General features: G+C 39.7%; 1 protein-coding gene and 1 long non-coding RNA gene across 8 annotated transcripts in view; one reads left to right on the top strand and one right to left on the bottom strand.

Annotated features, from left to right (window-relative positions):
• LOC138760997 (uncharacterized) overlaps positions 1 to 20,388 on the bottom strand; it is a 58,888-nt gene that overhangs the window by 15,590 nt on the left and 22,910 nt on the right. The gene's annotated exons all lie outside the window — the stretch shown is intronic.
• The window catches only part of fermt1 (FERM domain containing kindlin 1), a 115,418-nt gene that overhangs the window by 81,594 nt on the left and 13,436 nt on the right, over positions 1 to 20,388 (top strand). For all 7 annotated transcript variants that reach the window (XM_069932431.1, XM_069932429.1, XM_069932428.1 and 4 more), the window contains 3 exons: positions 1,333 to 1,382; positions 7,886 to 8,010; positions 19,804 to 19,910. In XM_069932431.1, coding sequence (XP_069788532.1) covers positions 1,333 to 1,382; positions 7,886 to 8,010; positions 19,804 to 19,910 — 282 coding nt within the window. The remainder of the gene's footprint in view (positions 1 to 1,332; positions 1,383 to 7,885; positions 8,011 to 19,803; positions 19,911 to 20,388) is intronic.

Genomic DNA, 20,388 nt, shown 5'->3' with positions numbered 1-20,388 from the left:
GGACACACTTTGGTCTGCCCAAAACCTGTTGGTCTTCCAGTGCACTGAGATGTTGGTGAGGGAATGCTGCTGGCTGACACATTCCAGGCTGCAGAAGTACATGCTGACTACACACAGGCTTGTCACAGCCAACTGAGGGAGCTTTGGAGAAGGACCTCAGCCTGGAGTCCTTGGCATCCTTCCATTCCTGGGCATTGAGGGGCTGAGACTGAGGCCCCATTGCAGTTACTTCCTCCTCAAACAACAGAGGAGGAAGTAACTACAATGGGGCCTCAGAAGTGGCAACGTAGTAATTTAGAGGATGGCTGTTACAATGTACAGGGATGGAAAGTATGAATCTAACATCAAGGATGCGGAAAGACTTTTCAGATAACATTACTGTGAAACTTTATTTTGGAACTGGCTAAAATGGAAAACTCGTTGTTCCAAAATTTGAATTTGGCCTTAACACAAAACTTGCAAACTGGATCTTGTCCACTAATAATTTTAGCAGGTTGTTGCTAGCACAAACACCCATGCTTAAGTGACTGTCAAGGAGAGGAGATGTGTGCAAGTTACAATCAAACTACATTATTAATTGTATACATGGGGTTCTTGACCACATTTGACTAGCATTAATAAAATGTTTCAGCTTGAAACATTACTCATTCTTTTTTCCCCACTGATGCTGCTCAATCCACTGAGTTCATCCAGCAGATTGTGTATTGTTACCAAAAGGATAAGTTTCCTTTCAATTTGACTCGCCCATTATATTTCCATCACCTGTCCGTCTTTCTATTTCCGCGCACGTTATCTTCAGTGTCCCTGATGACATTGGCACATCACTCTCAGAACAGAATCCTGGGCTTTTCCAAGTGGTCCCACCTTTTTTCCTTTTCAAAGAAGTTTTAATAGCCAAAATACCATCAACAAAAAAAAAATAGGGGAAGATAAAGATCCTAGAGTGAGATTTGCTGGAAGCAGCTGGCAAAATATCGCGTCTTTCCAACACCACCATCAAACAGAGTAGCAGAGAAGAGCAGCATTCACAGAGACGATGCAAAATCTAGAAACATCAAGAAAGAAGTTGGAGATGGTACAAGTATATATTTAAAAAAAAAATGTTTCCACTGTATGAAGTTTGTTTGGTGAAGGGCAAAATAATCTTATCCTCAATCCGACTACCTGGCAAGATACAGCTCCTTTATACAATGATAAATATGAGTTTGAGTTGAACAAGAATTACTTAAATATTTTTTCTTGGTATTTTCTAAAAATCATTCAGTCTGTTTATATTCCCTCTTACATAAATAATTCTTAATTTAAAAGTGACAGTACTTTTTCTTATTCCAGGAGGACATCACAGACATCCCAAAGTTAGCAGACTATCTTAAAATGTTTAGGTAACTATGTACATACTTTGATTATGGTATCTCAATCCTATACAATGTAAAAATATTTAATTATTCACTGTTTACTTTAAAAATTGGAGGTTGTTTGTAATTTGCCATTAGATTTTTGTGGGTGGGTAAGATGTTTTCCATCTGCAAGAGTTACAATCCAATTACTAAATATTCACTCTTTTCAAATACAGATGGAGCACTAATCTATTTATAATCTATTTAGACAAACAATCTTGCAAATGAGGTTAATGTTTATTTGGAACATCACAGTACTGGAATCTGGAGTGAAAAACAGTGGCTGGTAGAACTTTGTTGACTTATTTACAATGAATGAAGGGAGATCCCACTGAAACCAACCGAATACTGAAATGGCTTTATCGTTTAAATGTGGAAAAAAAAAGTTTACTGTCGTGCAAGAGTAATAATAATGTAATAAAAGGATGTCCCTTGAGAAGAGAAAGGGGGAGACATTTCTTCATCCAGAGGTTGATGAACGCATAGAATTTGTTACCACAGACAGCTATGGAAGGCAAGTCATTGGGTATATTTAGAGCAGAGATAGGTTAAGTGAGTGGGCAAGGGTCTGGCAGATGGCGTACATTTTGGTAAATGTGAGGTAATCCACTTTGGAAGGAAAAATGGAAGGTCAGATGGAGTGCAAACCAAAGTTGGTTTGCAGGTGCAGCAGGCTATCAAGAGGGCAAATGGAATGTTGGCCTTTATTGCTAGAGGGATTAAATTTAGGAGTGGGGGAGATTATGCTGCAACTGTACAAGGTGAGGCCAAATCTAGAGTGCTGTGTGCAGTTCTGCTCTTGTTACTTGAGGAAAGATGAACTGGTTTTGGACGTGGTGCAAAGGAGATTCACCAGTTGATTCCAGAGATGAGGGGGGTTAACCTATGCGGAAAGATTAAATCATCTGGGACTGTACTCACTGGAATTTAGAAGAATTAGAGAAGATCATAGAAATGTATAAAATTATGCATAGATAAGATGGAGGTAGGTAAGTTGTTTCCATTGGTAGGGGAGACTAGAACTTGGAGACATTGCCTTAAGATTTAACATAATAGATTTAGGTCAGAAATGAGGAGGAACTTTTTTTCAGAGGGGGGTGAATCGATGGAATTTACTGCCCATTGAAGTAGTGTAAATGACCTCGGGAGATGTATTTAAGACAAGGTTGGATAGATGTTTACATAGTCGAGGAATTAAGTAAAATGGGGGGAAAAAGCATGTAGGTGGAGATAAGCCTATCATCCGTTAAGCCATGATCTCATTGAATGGCGGAGCAGACTCGATGGGCCAGATGGACTATTCCTGCTTCTATTTCTTATGTTTGTGTGAAAAGTAGAGGCTGACAAGGGTGTCAGGAAGGAGAATGGGCTTGAGAGGAAAAATACATCAACCACAATTCTGTTCCTACGTATTATGGTATGGTCAATTGGATTTTTAAATTTTAACCATTTAAGTTTGTGTCGCAGAATACCCCATACAGTGAGAAGGGTTCTTCTGCAAACAGAAAATCCCAAATAACTTAACAATGCTTCATGAATGCTGCAGTTTGTAGTGTTGGATTTAAGTTACCATAAGACAGAGGAGCAGAAATAGGCTATTCAGCCCATTTTCCCACTCAGCCTCACTGCCCTGCCTTCTCCCCTTAACATTTGATGTCCTGGCTGATCAAGAACCTATCTATCTCTACCTTAAAATACCCATTGACTTGGCCACCACAGCAGCCTGTGGCAACAAATTCGATGGATTTACCATCCTCTAGCTGAAGAAATTCTTACATATCTCCATTCTAAGTGGATGTCCTTCAGTTTTACTCTAGATTCTCCTGCCATGGGAAACAACCTTTCTACATCTATCGGTCTGTGCCTTTCAACATCCAAAATGTTTCAATGAGATCTCCCTTCATTCTCCTAAATTTCAATGAATACAGGCCAAGAGCTGTCAAACACACCTCATATTATAACTTCCTCTGAACCCTTTCCAACATCAACACATCCTTTCTTAAATGAGCCCGAAACTGCTCACAGTTCTTGTCACCAGTGCTTTTTAAAACATCAACATCACATCCCTGCTCTCCATTTCTATTCTTCTTAAAACAAAGCCAGCATTGAATTTACCTTCTTCACCAACTGAACATGCAAGTTTACCTTCAGACTGTCCTGCACAAGGACTCCCAGGTCCATTTGCATCAGGGTATTTTTAGTTTTATCCCCATTTAAAAAAAAAAATAGTCCTTCTTGTCAAGCAGCCAATGCTCTACCTATCCTAGTATGTTTCCTGTTATACCATGGGGCTCTTATCTTGTTAAGTAGCCTCAAGTCCAGCATCTTATCAAAAGCCTTCTGAAAATCCAAGTCATCCACTGCATCTTGTTTATCTAGCCTGCTTGTTACTTCAAAGAATTCCAACAGGTTTGCCAGGCAAGATTTTCCCTTGTGGAAGCCATACTGGCTTTGGCCTATCATGCCATGTACCTCCAAGTATTTCATAACCCTATCCTTGACAATGGACTCCAACAATTTTTCCATCCCTCCAAGACCATACTAGAAAGATCATTACCAATGCCTGCCAAATTTCTACAGCTACTTTCAGAACCCCAAAAAAAGGCAATCCATCTGGTCCAGGAGACTTATCCAGCCTTAAATCATTCAGTTTTCTAAGCAACTTCTCCCTTGAAATAGTTACTGAACAAACTTCCCTGATTTCCTTTGATATCTGGCACACTGTTAATGTCTTCCATGGTGAAGACTGATGAGAAATACTCATTTAGTTCCCCTGCCATCTCCTTGTCTCCCATTATTATTTCTACAGTGTCATTTTTTAGTGGTCCTGTATCTACTTTCACCTCTCTTCTACTCTATATATACTTGAAGAAGCCTTTTGTATCCTCTTTGATATTATTTGCCCTCTTTATGAGTTTTTTTAATTACCTTCTACATGTTTTTAAAAACTTCTTAATCCTCTATCTTCCTACCAATTTCTGCTTTCTTGTCTGCCCTCTCTTTTGCTTTTACATTGGTTTTGATTTCCCTTCTCAGCCACAGTTGTGACAATTTTCAATTCAAACATTTCCTTTTTTTGGTATTTATTTTTCCTGCACCTTGCTCATTTCTTGCAGAAACTCCATCCATTGCTGCTCTGGCATCTTCGCTACTCGAGCCTCCTTCCAATCTACTTTGGCCAGTTTCTCTCTCATGCATCTGTAATTCTCTTTAATCCACTAAAATACCATTGCATCTGACTTTAGTTTCTTCCAGATAAATCTCAAATTGAACTCAATATTATTGTAGTCACTGCCCCCTAATGTTTCTTTACTCTAGGCTCTCTAAACAACTCTGGTGGATTATGCAACACCCTATCGAGTACAGCCAATTTCTCATGGGCTCCCAAAAAGCCATCTCATAGGCTTTGTGCAAATTCTCTCTCTTAAGATCCAGTCCCAACCTAGTTTTCCCCAATCTACTTCCAGGTTAAAATTACTATAACATTGCCCTTCTGACACTCCTTTTCTATTTCCTGTTGTCATTTGTTGTCCACATCCCAGCTACTGTTTGGAGATCTGTATGTAATGCTAACAGTGTGTATTTTTACCCTTGCCATTTCATAACTCCACCCACAATTTTTCAGTATCTTCTGATCTAGGTCCATCTCATTCTATTGATTTAATGTTATTCCTTAATAACTGAGCCATCCCCTCTGCTTATCTGTCTATTCTTTCAATATACTGTATCTTTGGACAGTCAGCTCTTAATCACGTCCATCCTTTAGTAATGATTCCATCATGGCCTCAACATCATACCTACCAATATGTAGCGGTACTTACAAGGTCATCCATTTTATTTCTTATGTTGTGTGCATTTAAATCCAAGTTTTTGTTCCTTTTGTCTCCGCCCGTTGCATTGCAACTCCTATCACTGGCTGAAATTTTGTCCTATCTGCCTGTCCTTCCACATAAACCCCCTACCAGCTATTTCTATTTGTGCACCAGCAATCTCTTCACTTTGGTTCACATCCCCCTGAGAAGTTAGTTTAAACTGCTCAAACAGCATTAGCAAGCCTCTCTCCCAAGAGATTTGTTCCCCTTGAGTTTGAGTGTGACCCATCCCACTTCTACAGGTCAGCCCCTTACCCAGAAAATGTTCCAGTGATCCAAGAACTTGAAACACTGCCTCCTGCACATTTTCTTCCTGTTCTGACCTTCCCTAGCTTGTGGCACCATAAGTAATAGAAAGATTACCTCCCAACCCCGCCCTTGCAGGTCCTGCTCTTCAGCCTCTTTCCTAACTCCCTCAATCCCACTCCTGCCTATGTGCATCATGACCTCTGGCTGCTCACCCTCCGCCTTAAGAATATTCTGCACCCACTCAGTGATATTCTGGACCTGAGCACCCAGGAGACAACACACTATCCTGGAGTGTCCTTTGCTGCAGAATCTCCTGTCGGTTCCCCTAACTATTGAATATCCTATGGCTATCACTCTACCTGACTTCACCCTTCTGAGGGTCATCATTGACCACAGTGCTATTGGTCTGGCTGCTGCTTGGCTCAGATGGTTCATTCCCCTCAGCAGCATCCAAAGGGGTATACTTGTTGCTGAGAACCATTGGGATACCTGCACTGCCTATCCTTTCCACCTCCTGACTGCCACCCAGATACCTTCCTCCTGCCTTTAGGTGTGATTGCATCCCTGTAACTCCTGTCTATCACTCCCCTCAGCCTTCAGAATGATCCAGAGTTCATCCATATGCAGCTTCAATTCCCTGACGCTATCTGTAGGGAGCTGCAGTTGGCTGCAATTCTTGTAAATGAAGACATCAGGGGCACTGTCAACTTCCCTGATGATCCACATTTTGCTTGAAGAGTAAAGGTAATTCCCGTCTTACGACCATAATGAAGACTGAAGAATCAGTCATATCTTGGAATAGATGCAAGTTGGAATTGTGCCTGCGTGCATGATAACAACTTAAAGCTTTCTGAATTTATCAATCAATCCTGGTGCATCTTTCCACATCCTGGTCCATGCTTACCTTGGGCTGGGCGCGGCCATCTTGATTCCTGTGCGAATATGCGAGTCTTCGGTTGGTGTGTGAGTAGTGGGTTCACATAGCGGAGTTTGGTTGGTGCACACACGAGAGCACCCTGGTGATATTGAATTTGCGTCTTTTAACTCTCACGTGTGCACCAACTGAACTTCAATACGCAAACCCACCATGCATCCGCCAATCGAAGACTCATGCATTTGCACAAGAATCAAGATGCCCAGGGCCAGCTCTGGGACCTTGGAATGCTGACTAACAAGGTAAGCACACACATTTTGGCTCTTACATGCCATGTATTCCTGAAATACAGCAAAAACTACGTAAATTTTATGTTTTTAAAAATATGGTCGTATGTGTGGATGGTCATGTCGGGGACTCTCTTCCCTAGCTGCCGTTCCCACTGTCTATTAAAGAGTGAAGAATTAGAAAAACCTGTCTTTACCTTACCTTTACTCCTACACCTCTACCTCAGCTTCTGCTCACCGAGGCCTCTCAAACCAAAGCCTCCACTTGACCTTACCTTTCTTTTATTGGCTATAGTTACTTAGCCAATGGAAAAATGTAAGCAAGCACCTAATTCTCCCATTGCTTTTTAAACACTTCTCTCGTTCACACTCTCGCAACCCCCAATGACACCCGCAAAGCATCCCTTTTTAATCTTTTTTTCCCGACCTGAGTGTAGCTCACTTGCTCCTCAAATCGATTAGTCGGCTGCTCAAGCTCCGAGATCCACAAAACGCTCCTTTTTTAAACTCTTCTCGCCGACCCGAGTGCAGCTTCCCTTGCTCTGTGAATCGATTGGTCTATTTACTATTTTGATTAATGCAGTGCCTTATTTGTTCCAAAGCAATATTTTCAAAGTTTTTTGACTGATGAAATTTGGCCACATTTAATATTAACCTTGCGAAGAGAATTCAAAATGTTTGTGTATTGTTCAAGTTTTGTTCAAAGTGACAATGCTTTCGCACAAGAACCAAAAGGCATTTAGTCAATATGTAAAAACCCAACACCCAACCCCAACCAACCAATTTTCCCTTGCAACCGCTGCAACCGTGCCTGCCTGTCCCGCATCGGACTTGTCAGTCACCAACGAGCCTGCAGCAGTCGTGGACATACCCCTTCATAAATCTTCGTCCGCGAAGCCAAGCCAAAGAAAGAAAGAAATAAATTGATAGTGCCTCAAGTGAAGATGGTAATCCGTGTAATCTACACCTGCAAGCAACAAATCTTGAATCACAATTCTTCTCGGTTTGTTTGCTGCTTAATCAGTGACCAGTACAATTGATGTGCTTTGTTTTATTAAAATTGGATGGATGCAATTCATTAGGTAATGGGTTGGATTAATTTAGAAATAATTTTCAAGAATTTAATGAAAGTATTGTGATCTTCAAGTTGATATAATGGTTGCAATTATACAAGTTTTTCCTTATGATTTAAAAAAAATATTTTAGGTCCAAAAAACTGATGCTGAAAGCCTACAAGCAATACTACTTTATTTTTAAAGATACTTGTCTGTCATACTTCAAGAACAAAGAGGCTTCTCAAGGAGAACCAATTGAACAATTCAACCTGAGAGGTGAGAAACTTATTTACAAGCCAACGTAAACAAAGTAACAAAAAAAATCAGCCGAATACTCTTAAAGAAGAATCCCAAATATTGCTATAACCATATAACCATTTACAGCACAGAAACAAGCCAGTTCAGCCCTACTAGTCCGTGCCAAACATTTTCTCCCACCTAGTCCCACTGACCCGCATTTGGCTCATAATCCTCCACACCTCTCCTGTCCATATACCTATCCAACTGTTCCTTTAATATTAACATTGAGCTCGTTTCTACCACCTCTGTTGGAAATTCATTCCACACCCCCACCACCCTCTGTGTGAAGAAATTCCCCCTCACGTTTCCCCTAAACTTTACCCCTTCAATCTCAATCCATGACCCCTTGAATGAATCTCACCTATTCTCAATGGAAAAAGCCTATCCACATTGACTTTACGATTTGAATGAATAGAATGGTATGAGGTACTTTATAAATATATTCCAATTGTTCATTGAATTTCTGTTGACATCTTTCTATAGTGGCTAAAAATTTGATCCATTGATTCACTAAAATGAAGAAATAGTTGCAGAGTTTTGGTCTGCAGGACACCAATAGAAATTTGTTGAGAATGTGATGTTACCTATGGGCATTTCACTGATTTCTATGAAGATTGTTGTGAAGGAAAAACACTTGCCTTTCAGTGCTCAGTATTGAAGACAACTTGGTAATGTCTTTGAGGCAAAGACATTTAAAAATGAAATAGAAGTAAATTTTGGGGAGTGGGGCGGGTAGAGGGGAGGAGGAGCAGGCTGCTATATAATGAATTCTCTCTGACATTTCTGCTCACTGTCTCCAAGTCTCATTCAAATTTCATCATAGTTGAAAACATTTTTTTGCATGTATGGAGCTCAAATACTGAATACCCGAAAGTGCTTTACAGCTAACTGATCACTTTGGAAATGGCAGGAGTTAATCTATGCTAACACTCCATACTAATCTGGCCACTCCACAGATCCTTTTTGAAAGCTAGCATTTGAAGGCTGAGCTCTTCAAATAATTGGATCAAGGTACTTCCAACACACAAAGCCTTACACGGAAACCAATAGATTGTCATTCTTTTGGACCTAAATCCCTTCCTCAGAACTGTCCTTAACAAAGAGGTTTGGCCCGAAATGCCTTCCATGGCCTGCTGCCTGACCTGCTGAGTTTTTCCAAAATTTTGTGCGTTGCTCGAGCTGGCCAGCATCTCCATCTCTCATTTGCCTCAAAGTGCTTGCCTCTGTTGTCTGAAAAGTAGTTTCCAAGGCAAAAGAGACTTTTTTCCCCACTTTCATTTATAATCAGCACCTCCACATTTTTTTTAGATTAGTTTTTTTCTTTAAATTCATTAATTTGCAACCATGCACTGAATGTTTTCCCATTGTATCTCAATGAAAAGGCTCCACTCGAATTAAAACAACTCCGAGAGCACCGTACCCTGGAAACTCGCATGCATGTTGTCAGATGCATGAAAAGAAGTTGGGGGGGGGTGCTGCTAGTGTCATTTTTAATGGACCTGTGCGGTCTCCTTCGCAGCTGCAACTGTTAAAGCAGCTATGTTCAATTACAACTGCCAAGAGCACCCTGCATCCTTGATAGAGGTCATAGTAGCTGAAATGCCTACCCAGAAGAGATCAAATAACTCACTGGAGGGAGGGGGAAAAATAAAGGAAGTTTGCAACTCCTCAACCCAAATAGTGATCACAAATCTGGTCCATCATTACAGCTGAAGTGATCAATGCCATCCATGAAGAAATCCTCAAAGATAGATTAAAGCCATTTTTTTTGGATCCCAGATTAATGGGTCTGGCTTTCAATACAAGGGTCACTTTTTTTTTATTTTTGTGTGCCCAACAAATTGTCTGTTGTGACAGCAGTACCATCAAACCTGCCTTGCATGACAATTGATGTACTTTGTTTTTCATGCTCAGAGTACATGGATACATTGAAAAGCAACAGTGACTGAAGGGTGCTCCACCCTCTACTGAAGTAATGACAGACTATCTATTATAATCCCATATTCTTGTACTGCTTGATTCCGTTCTGAGTACAGACACTTTAATAGATTCTGTGACTTGTCTTCCAGCCTTAGATGTAGTGAATTCCCACCCTCTGAATAAAGACATTTATTAATCCTTGACATCTATCTATGGGCCCTAAGACTGTTCCCCCTTGACATCCAACAAGGAGTTCCCTCCTCACATCCAGTCTCTCTTTACCAATCTGAATGCTTCAGTTTGAATTGGATCCCTTTTCATTCTTACCTATATATACTAGCCTGTGACAGTTCTACCAGCCCAGAAATTAGTTGGGTGAATTTTCACCACAATACCTTGATAGCAACAATATCATGTTCAAGATAAGGATGCCAAACGACGCAGCATTCCAGGTGTAAACTCACCAAGAGAATGAATTGAATTGTTTATTGTCATATGAACATACAGTGAAAATCTTTGTTTTGTGTACTATTCACATAAATATCAGAATCTAGCCATGGAAACAGGCCTTTCAGCCAACTTGCCTATGCCTACCAAAATATCCTACTGACACTCGTGTTATCTGCATGCATGTTGGCTTATGTCCCTCTAAACCTATCCTATCCCTATATCTATTCAAATGTTGCAATAGTATCTGCTTCAACCATCTCCTCCAATATGCGTGTGGGTGATACATAATTTACTTCAACTTTTGTCTGCCATAAGGCAGAGTCTCCATGACTATTCCCCGGCACCCTTAACAGATGAAAGAGGAGCAAAAGAGGGTTCTTCAGAGGGACTCTCCTCCAGTGCTCCCACGGCCTCCACAGCTGCACAGACTCCAGTCGAAACCATTGACAACCCGAGCTCCAGATCCAAACGTCCGATCTGATCAGGAAGTCTTCAGCTCCCAAGGACCTCCACCAGCCCTTCTTGCCTCAGTACCTTCACGAATCTTGGTTCTGGTACCATGTCACTAGTAGCCTGTGTGAATCCTTCAATCTCAAGTCACAACAGCCCACATCCTATGTGGATCCTTCAGCCGCTGAGCTTCTCACTGTTGGGTTTACCTTCATTGTAGGGTCATCTCCTGTGCTTCTCTCAACAGTGGGAGTTCTGCCCATTTCTGGAGTCTTGTGCTGGTCCACTCTCTCCCAGTCTGCCACCCCTTGTGGTGCATTGCCCAGCATAGGCCCCATTTTCTTGGTCATGAGAGTAAAAAAAAACACACCATCAGCTCCTGTAACAGGCCGTTTAAAGCCTGTATGGAGCTGTCAGCATCAGGACCAGGTAGTAGGATGCTACAGAGCAGTGCCGTGGTAGGTAGTGCAGGGTGTAGTGTTGTAGGAAGTCAAAAAGTGCACATAATTCAGGGTATAGGGGAAATTACAGTTAAAGCAGTGAATGTGCATCAACTTTTATTAATGAGAGAATCATTTCAAAGTCTGATAACAGCAGGTAAGGTATAACTAACTGTTCATTGCTCAAATATTTGTATCACCTTGCTATGAAGACTATTGTACCACTTGATGTTTTAGCTGCTTTCTGCAACTGCGGTGACTGGTGTAAAGACACCCAATCCCTATATGCATCAGCACTTCCCATTAAGATATCTACCTTTTGGTGTTTCTTGTTGATCTAGATATTTTCAGATTTCAGACATCACATTCAGCCCCGAGATTCCTTTTTCCTGCGGTTGTGGCAGAATTACCATTAACTGGTAGTACAACAAAAACTACACATAGCGTAAACATGTAAACAATCAAAAGATCTGTAAAATATAATGAATGTAAACAAACTGACTGCAATACAGAAAATCAATAAAATGCGCAAGTAAGAGTCCTTTAATGAGTCTTTGAGTTTCGTGTTGAGGAGTCTGATGATGGAGGGGTAGCAGCTGTTCATGAATGTGGTGGTGCGTGTCTTTTGGCACCTATGCCTCTTTCCTGATGGCAGCAGCGAGAACAGAACATGTGTTGGGTGGTGAGGGTCTTTTATGATTGCTGCTTCTTTTTTTTTTTTTTTTAAATTTTTTATTTTTCACACCATAAATCACAATAGCCATGATATACACTTTTTCTTTTCCACACATTTACAGTGACTTTTTCTCCCTCCCCCCTCCCTCCTCCCAAGCCACCCCCCCACCACCCCCCCTCTCATCCATTTTAGGTATACAATCTAGGTTGCATTAATTCAGTTAGACAATGTTGTCATTCAACAGAAATACACCAGAAATTCTACTGAGTCCATTCTTTTCTTTTCTTCTCCTTCCATCAACTTAGGTAATGTTTGTTCCCGGTAGGTTTTCGCTATTGTATTTAATGTAAGGCTCCCATACTTGTTCGAATATTTCAATATTATTTCTTAAACTATATGTTATTTTTTCTAATGGAATACATTTATTCATTTCTATATACCATTGTTGTATTTTCAAATTATCTTCCAATTTCCAGGTTGACATAATACATTTTTTTGCTACGGCTAGGGCTATCTTGACAAATCTTTTTTGTGCATCTTCCAAGTCAATTCCAAATTCTTTATTTTTTATGTTACTTAGGAGAAAGATCTCTGGATTCTTTGGTATATTGTTTTCTGTTATTTTATTTAATATCTGATTGAGATCATCCCAAAATTTTTCTACTCTCTCACATGTCCAGATTGCATGAATTGTTGTTCCCCTTTCTTTTTTACATCGAAAACATCTATCAGATACTGTTGGGTCCCATTTATTTAACTTTTGCGGTGTAATGTTTAGTCTGTGTAACCAATTATATTGTATCATACGCAGCCTCGTATTTATTGTATTTCTCATCGTTCCAGAGCATAACTTCTCCCATGTTTCCTTTTTTATCTTTATATTTAAATCTTGTTCCCATTTTTGTTTAGTTTTACCATTTGTTTCCTCATTCTCCTTTTCTTGCAGTTTAATATACATATTTTTTATAAATCTTTTGATTAACATTGTATCTGTAATCACATATTCAAGGTTACTTCCCTCTGGTAAACTCAAGTTGTTTCCTAATTTATCTTTCAAGTAGGATCTCAGTTGGTAATATGCCAGCGCTGTATCTCCAGTTATATTGTACTTATCTCTCATTTGTTCAAAGGATAAGAATCTACTTCCTGAAAAACAATTTTCTATTCTTTTAATCCCTTTTTTTTCCCATTTTCGAAAGGCAAGGTTGTCTATTGTAAAAGGGAGTAGCTTATTTTGCGTCAATATTAGTTTTGGTATTTGGTAATTTATTTTATTTCTTTCTACATGAATCTTCTTCCATATATTGAGGAGATGGTGTAATACTGGAGAAGTTCTATGTTGTACCAATTTTTCGTCCCATTTATATAATATGTGTTCAGGTATCTTTTCCCCTATTTTATCTAATTCTAGTCTCGTCCAGTCTGGTTTTTCCCTTGTTTGATAAAAATCTGATAGGTACCTTAATTGTGCGGCTCTATAATAATTTTTGAAGTTTGGCAATTGTAAGCCTCCTTGTTTATACCATTCTGTTAATTTATCTAGTGCTATCCTCGGTTTCCCCCCTCTCCATAAAAATCTCCTTATTATTTTCTTTAACTCTTTGAAGAATTTTTCTGTCAGTTGTATTGGCAATGCCTGAAATAAGTATAGTATCCTTGGAAAAATGTTCATTTTAATACAGTTTATCCTTCCTATCAGTGTTAGTGGTAGCTCTTTCCAATGCTCTAAATCGTCCTGTAATTTTTTCATTAGTGGATTGTAATTGAGTTTATATAATTGGCCTAGATTTTTGTTTATTTGCACACCTAGGTATCTTATTGCCTGCGTTTGCCATCTGAATGGGGATTCCTCCTTAAATTTTGAGAAATCCGCGTTATTCATAGGCATTGCTTCACTTTTATTTACGTTTATCTTGTATCCCGACACTTCTCCATATTCCTTCAATTTCTTATATAGTTCTTTTATTGATAGTTCTGGTTCTGTTAAGTACACTATCACATCATCCGCAAACAGACTGATTTTATATTCCCTGTCTTTTATTTTTATTCCTTTTATATTATTATCTCTTCTTATCGATTCTGCTAGTGGTTCTATAGCTAGCGCAAACAATAATGGTGATAGTGGGCATCCCTGCCGCGTTGACCTGCTTAAGTTAAATTGCTTTGATACATGTCCATTTACTGTCACTTTCGCTAACGGTCCCTTATATAATGCTTTAATCCAATTAATATACTTCTCCGGTAAACTGAATTTTTGCAATACTTTGAACAAGTAATTCCATTCTACTCTGTCGAAGGCCTTCTCTGCGTCTAAAGAAACTGCTACTGCCGGTGCTTTATTTCCTTCTACTGCATGAATTAAGTTAATAAATTTACAAATATTGTCTGTTGTGCGTCTTTTTTTGATAAATCCAGTTTGGTCTAAATTTACCATTTTCGGTACCTGTTCTGCTAATCAGTTCGCTAATAGTTTAGCTATTATCTTATAATCTGTGTTTAGCAGAGATATTGGTCTATATGACGCTGGTGAGAGTGGATCTTTCCCTTGTTTTAGTATCACTGTAATTTACATCCGGTACCGCACGGATGGCAGTCTCTTCAATCTGAGGCGCCTGCAAGCTCACACCAAGACACAAGAGAAACTTGTCCGTGAACTACTCTTTGCAGATGATGCCGCTTTAGTTGCCCATTCAGAGCCAGCTCTTCAGCGCTTGACGTCCTGCTTTGCGGAAACTGCCAAAATGTTTGGCCTGGAAGTCAGCCTGAAGAAAACTGAGGTCCTCCATCAGCCAGCTCCCCACCATGACTACCAGCCCCCCCACATCTCCATCGGGCACACAAAACTCAAAACGGTCAACCAGTTTACCTATCTCGGCTGCACCATTTCATCAGATGCAAGGATCGACAATGAGATAGACAACAGACTCGCCAAGGCAAATAGCGCCTTTGGAAGACTACACAAAAGAGTCTGGAAAAACAACCAACTGAAAAACCTCACAAAGATAAGCGTATACAGAGCCGTTGTCATACCCACACTCCTGTTCGGCTCCGAATCATGGGTCCTCTACCGGCACCACCTACGGCTCCTAGAACGCTTCCACCAGCGTTGTCTCCGCTCCATCCTCAACATCCATTGGAGCGCTCACACCCCTAACGTTGAGGTACTCGAGATGGCAGAGGTCGACAGCATCGAGTCCACGCTGCTGAAGATCCAGCTGCGCTGGATGGGTCACGTCTCCAGAATGGAGGACCATCGCCTTCCCAAGATCGTATTATATGGCGAGCTCTCCACTGGCCACCGTGACAGAGGTGCACCAAAGAAAAGGTACAAGGACTGCCTAAAGAAATCTCTTGGTGCCTGCCACATTGACCACCGCCAGTGGGCTGATAACGCCTCAAACCGTGCATCTTGGCGCCTCACAGTTTGGCGGGCAGCAGCCTCCTTTGAAGAAGACCGCAGAGCCCACCTCACTGACAAAAGGCAAAGGAGGAAAAACCCAACACCCAACCCCAACCAACCAATTTTCCCTTGCAACCGCTGCAATCGTGTCTGCCTGTCCCGCATCTGACTGGTCAGCCACAAACGAGCCTGCAGCTGACGTGGACTTTTTACCCCCTCCATAAATCTTCGTCCGCGAAGCCAAGCCAAAGAAGAAAGAAGAATTATTGCTGTTTTACATGAATCTGGTAAGTTTTGTGTCTCATCAATCTGGTTGATTACATCCAGGAGGGGCGGTATTATTAGGTCTTTAAATGTTTTGTAGAATTCTATTGGGAGTCCATCCTCTCCTGGTGTCTTATTATTTGGTAAATTTTTTATTATCTCTTGTATTTCTACTGTTCCAAATGGTTCTGTTAATTTATTTTGTTCCTCTATTTGTAGTTTTGGTAGTTCAATTTTAGTCAAAAATTCATCTATTTTCCCTTCTTTCCCTTCGTTTTCGGTTCGGTATAATTGTTCATAGAATTCTCTGAAGTTTTCCTTAATTTCTTTTGGATTATATGTAATTTGTTTGTCTTTTTTCCTTGTTGCCAATACCATTTTCTTAGTTTGCTCTGTCTTAAGCTGCCATGCTAAGATTTTGTGTGTTTTTTCACCTAGTTCATAATATTTCTGTTTTGTCTTCATTATATTCTTCTCCACCTTATATGTTTGTAATGTTTCATATTTTATTTTTTTATCCGCCAATTCTCTTCTTTTGGTTGTATCTTCCTTTATTGCTAATTTTTTTTCTATGTTTATTATTTCCCTTTCCAACTGCTCTGTTTCCTGGTTATAGTCCTTCTTCATCTTGGTTGCATAACTTATTATTTGCCCTCTAATGAATGCTTTCATTGCGTCCCATAGTATAAACTTATCTTCCACTGATTCCGTATTTACTTCAAAGTACATTTTTAATTGTTTTTCAATAAATTCTCTAAAATCCTGTCTTTTAAGTAGCATGGGGTTTAATCTCCATCTATACATTCTTGGAGGGATGTCCTCTAGCTCTATTGCCAATAACAGGGGTGAGTGGTCCGATAATAGTCTAGCTTTATATTCCGTTTTCCTAACTCTCCCTTGAATGTGGGCTGATAACAGGAATAGGTCTATCCTTGAGTAGGTTTTATGTCTAGTCGAGTAGTATGAGTATTCCTTTTCTTTTGGGTTTTGTTTCCTCCATATGTCCACAAGTTTCATTTCTTGCATTGATTTAATTATAAATTTGGTTACTTTGTTCTTCCTGTTAATTTTTTTCCCCGTTTTATCCATATTTGGATCCAAATTCAGATTGAAATCCCCTCCTATTAGTATGTTCCCTTGCGTATTAGCTACCTTCAAAAAGATATCTTGCATAAACTTTTGATCTTCTTCGTTAGGTGAATATATATTAAGTAGATTCCAAAGCTCTGAATATATCCGACATTTTATCATAACATATCTCCCTGCTGGATCTATTATTTCCTCTTCTATTTTAAATGGCACATTTTTGCTAATTAATATAGCCACTCCTCTTGCTTTTGAATTATACGATGCTGCTGTTACATGTCCTACCCAATCTCTCTTTAATTTCTTGTGCTCCAATTCAGTTAAGTGTGTTTCTTGGACAAATGCTATATCTATTTTTTCCTTTTTCAGTAAATTTAGTAGTTTCTTCCTTTTAATTTGGTTATGTATTCCATTAATATTTAGAGTCATATAGTTCAGCGTAGCCATTTTATATTTTGTTTATCTTCTCTTTCCGTTTTTCCATCATTACCTTTCCTCCTTTTCCATTTCTGTTTTCTTATTTTCAACTCTTTACCAGACAACATTCCTACAACATCCAACATTTTCCTTATTCTCCTATTTCTATCTTCTTTATCCCCAATCTCCCCTTCCCCTCCTGAGTTGCCCTTTATCCCTTGTCGGACAACCACATCTCCCCTCTCCATTTGGATTTGCGAATCCACTCGCAAGCGTCAACTGATTTTGCAGTGACCGCTCTTTTCCCCCACCCAGCCCCCCCCAGAAAAGATTTCGCTTTTTATATGTCACAAAGGTCACTCTTTTAATTCCCTCCTTATTCTCTCTATTCCATTACCTGCCCTTATTAATTCTTGTCTATACTCTCTATGTTTTCCTCTAATTACAGATACTTTCACATATGCCCATTGTCTCTATTCACTCTTATACCTCTTTACCCGCATACATATCAATCGTGGTCATTTTTACCCTCCTTACCCTTCTTCATCCCTCAGTCTATTTTTGTCTTTACCCACATACATATCAATCGTGATAATTTTTGCTCTCATTACCCGTCTTCATCCCTCAGTCTATTTTTGTAATTGTTCTGCAAATTTTCGTGCTTCTTCTGGATCCGAGAATAGTCTGTTTTGTTGTCCTGGAATAAATATTTTCAATACCGCAGGATGCTTCAGTGTAAATTTATATCCTTTCTTCCATAAAATCGCTTTTGCTGTATTGAACTCTTTTCTCTTCTTTAGGAGTTCAAAGCTTATATCTGGATAAATGAAGATTTTTTGCCCTTTATACTCCAGTGGTTTGTTGCCCTCTCTTACTTTTTCCATTGTCTTCTCCAGTACCTTTTCTCTTGTAGTATATCTTAGGAATTTTACTACAATAGATCTTGGTTTTTGTTGTGGTTGTGGTTTAGGGGCCAATGCTCTATGTGCCCTTTCTATTTCCATTTCTTGCTGTAGTTCTGGACATCCTAGGGCCTTAGGGATCCATTCTTTTATAAACTCCCTCATATTCTTGCCTTCTTCATCTTCCTTAAGGCCCACTATCTTTATGTTATTTCTTCTGTTATAATTTTCCATTATATCTATTTTTTGGGCTAATAATTCTTGTGTCTCTTTAGTTTTTTTATTAGATTCCTCCAATTTCTTTTTTAAGTCTTCTACCTCCATTTCTGCTGCTATTGCCCGTTCTTCCATCTTGTCCATTTTTTTCCCCATTTCTGTTAAGGTCATATCCATTTTATTTATTTTCTTTTCTGTGTTGTTTATTCTTCTTCTTAAATCATTGAATTCCTGTGTTTGCCATTCTTTAAATGACTCCATGTATCCTCTAACAAGAGCAAGTATATCCTTTACCTTGCCTTTCCCTTTATCTATTTCACTGTACTCTTCCTCTTCTTCTTCCTCTGGGTTGACCATCTGTTGTTTCTTTGCTGCCCTTTCCTCCTCTTCTTTCTTGTTTCCATTGTCTTCTGTGGTCTCTTCTTGCTGCAGGTGTTCTGCAGCTGTCGTTGCCGGCTGTGGAGATCGACTCCCCAGCTGGTCCCCCCTCCCGTCGGTGTGTTTTTTTGCATGCGCGGTTGCGCACTTTTACTCGGCTCTGTGAGCCATTGTTGTAGTTCTTTTTCTACCGACCTGAGGTAGTGGGGCCCTCTCTCCACAGCGGGCCTCTTCGGACAGGTAAGGCCTTCACCTTTTTCCTCCGTTGTCTTCTCTTCCTCTCTTCTTTCCGTTGATTTTGATTTTTCTCCTTTTGTCTCCATCTTCTTTCCACCTTTATACTCACTTTTCTTTAACTTGTATTTCTGTGCCTTTGTATTTTCTCTTGTTTTTCCCGACTTTTCTGGAGAGGGCTGGAGTTCACCGTCCGGCCACTACTCCATCACGTGACTCCCCATTGCTGCTTCTTTCTGACGTCAGGTGTACTCAATAGTGGGGAGGGTTTGCCCTTGTTGTCCTGGGCTGTGTCCACAACCATTTGGAGGGCTTTATGCTCAGGGGTATTGGTGTTCCCATACCAGACTGTGATACAACCAGTCAGCACACTTTCCACCACGTGCCTGTAGAAATTTGCTAGGGTTTCTGATGTCATACCAAACCTCCGCAACCTCCTGTGGAAGCAGAGGCACTGACCTGCTTTCTTCACGATGCCATTGGTGTGTTGGGCCCAGGAATGATCTTCCGAGATAGTGACTCCCATGAACCTAAATTTGATCACCCTCTCTGATCCGTCAATGATCACTGGATTGTAAATCTCTGGCTTTCCTTTTCTGATCAACTCCTGAGTTTTGGTGGACATTGAGTGCAAGGTTATTACTGATGGACCATTCAGCCAAGTTTTCAATTTCCATCCCCTTCTTTATAAAACCCACTATTGTGTTATTGTCATAAAATTTGTAGATATTTTCACATTATACAATGTTGGAATGGGTGCAATGAAATGTTATTGTGCTTTAAAGTATCTTTACCACTTAATTCAACTCCATAATTGATTTATCCCATGAAGTACAAAAGCATGCAATTATTGTTTTCATTGCCTCAGAAGATGCAACGCACAAACTTTTAATGTCTGTCACTGAACTGTTTGGTTTGAAACTTTGCTTACTGCAGGATGTGAAGTTGTACCGGATGTGAACATATCAGGGCAGAAATTTGGGATCAAGCTGTTGATTCCTGTACCTGACGGCATGAATGAAATATATCTAAAATGTCAAAATGTAAGTATTTAATTTGTGCACATTAACACTGATGAAATGTTACCTTTTATGAAGCAGAGATGTTTCACAGCACCAGCCAGTAAATAGCAATGGTTAGAGACTGCCCAGATGGAATATAGCAACTATCACATCCTCAAGTCCAAGGCCATGATTTATCATCCTTCCAAAATTACTTTTGAAAAGATGGTGTTATTATGAAATATTGTTTGTAAAAGTGTATGCACTTTTGCCTTAAGGTCAATATATCAGTTTGCAAAATTTAACATAATACAATTCAAACATTAGCTTTTGTAGTTTTTCTTTATTCATTAGGCATAGTTTCTATAGGATTTTTAACTAAAAGTATCGGGATAAATATCTCAACAATTTACAGTAGATTTATTTTAAAGGGTTTGAGCTATTCGCCATTCCCAATCTGAGTTAGATGATGTTTTGACTACAAACTTGCTGACATTGTGGAGATCCACACTGATGTACC

The sequence above is a fragment of the Narcine bancroftii genome, chromosome 4 (genome assembly GCF_036971445.1).
Source record: "Narcine bancroftii isolate sNarBan1 chromosome 4, sNarBan1.hap1, whole genome shotgun sequence".
Lineage (NCBI taxonomy): Eukaryota > Metazoa > Chordata > Chondrichthyes > Torpediniformes > Narcinidae > Narcine > Narcine bancroftii.
This window is presented reverse-complemented; position numbering and strand designations above follow the sequence as displayed.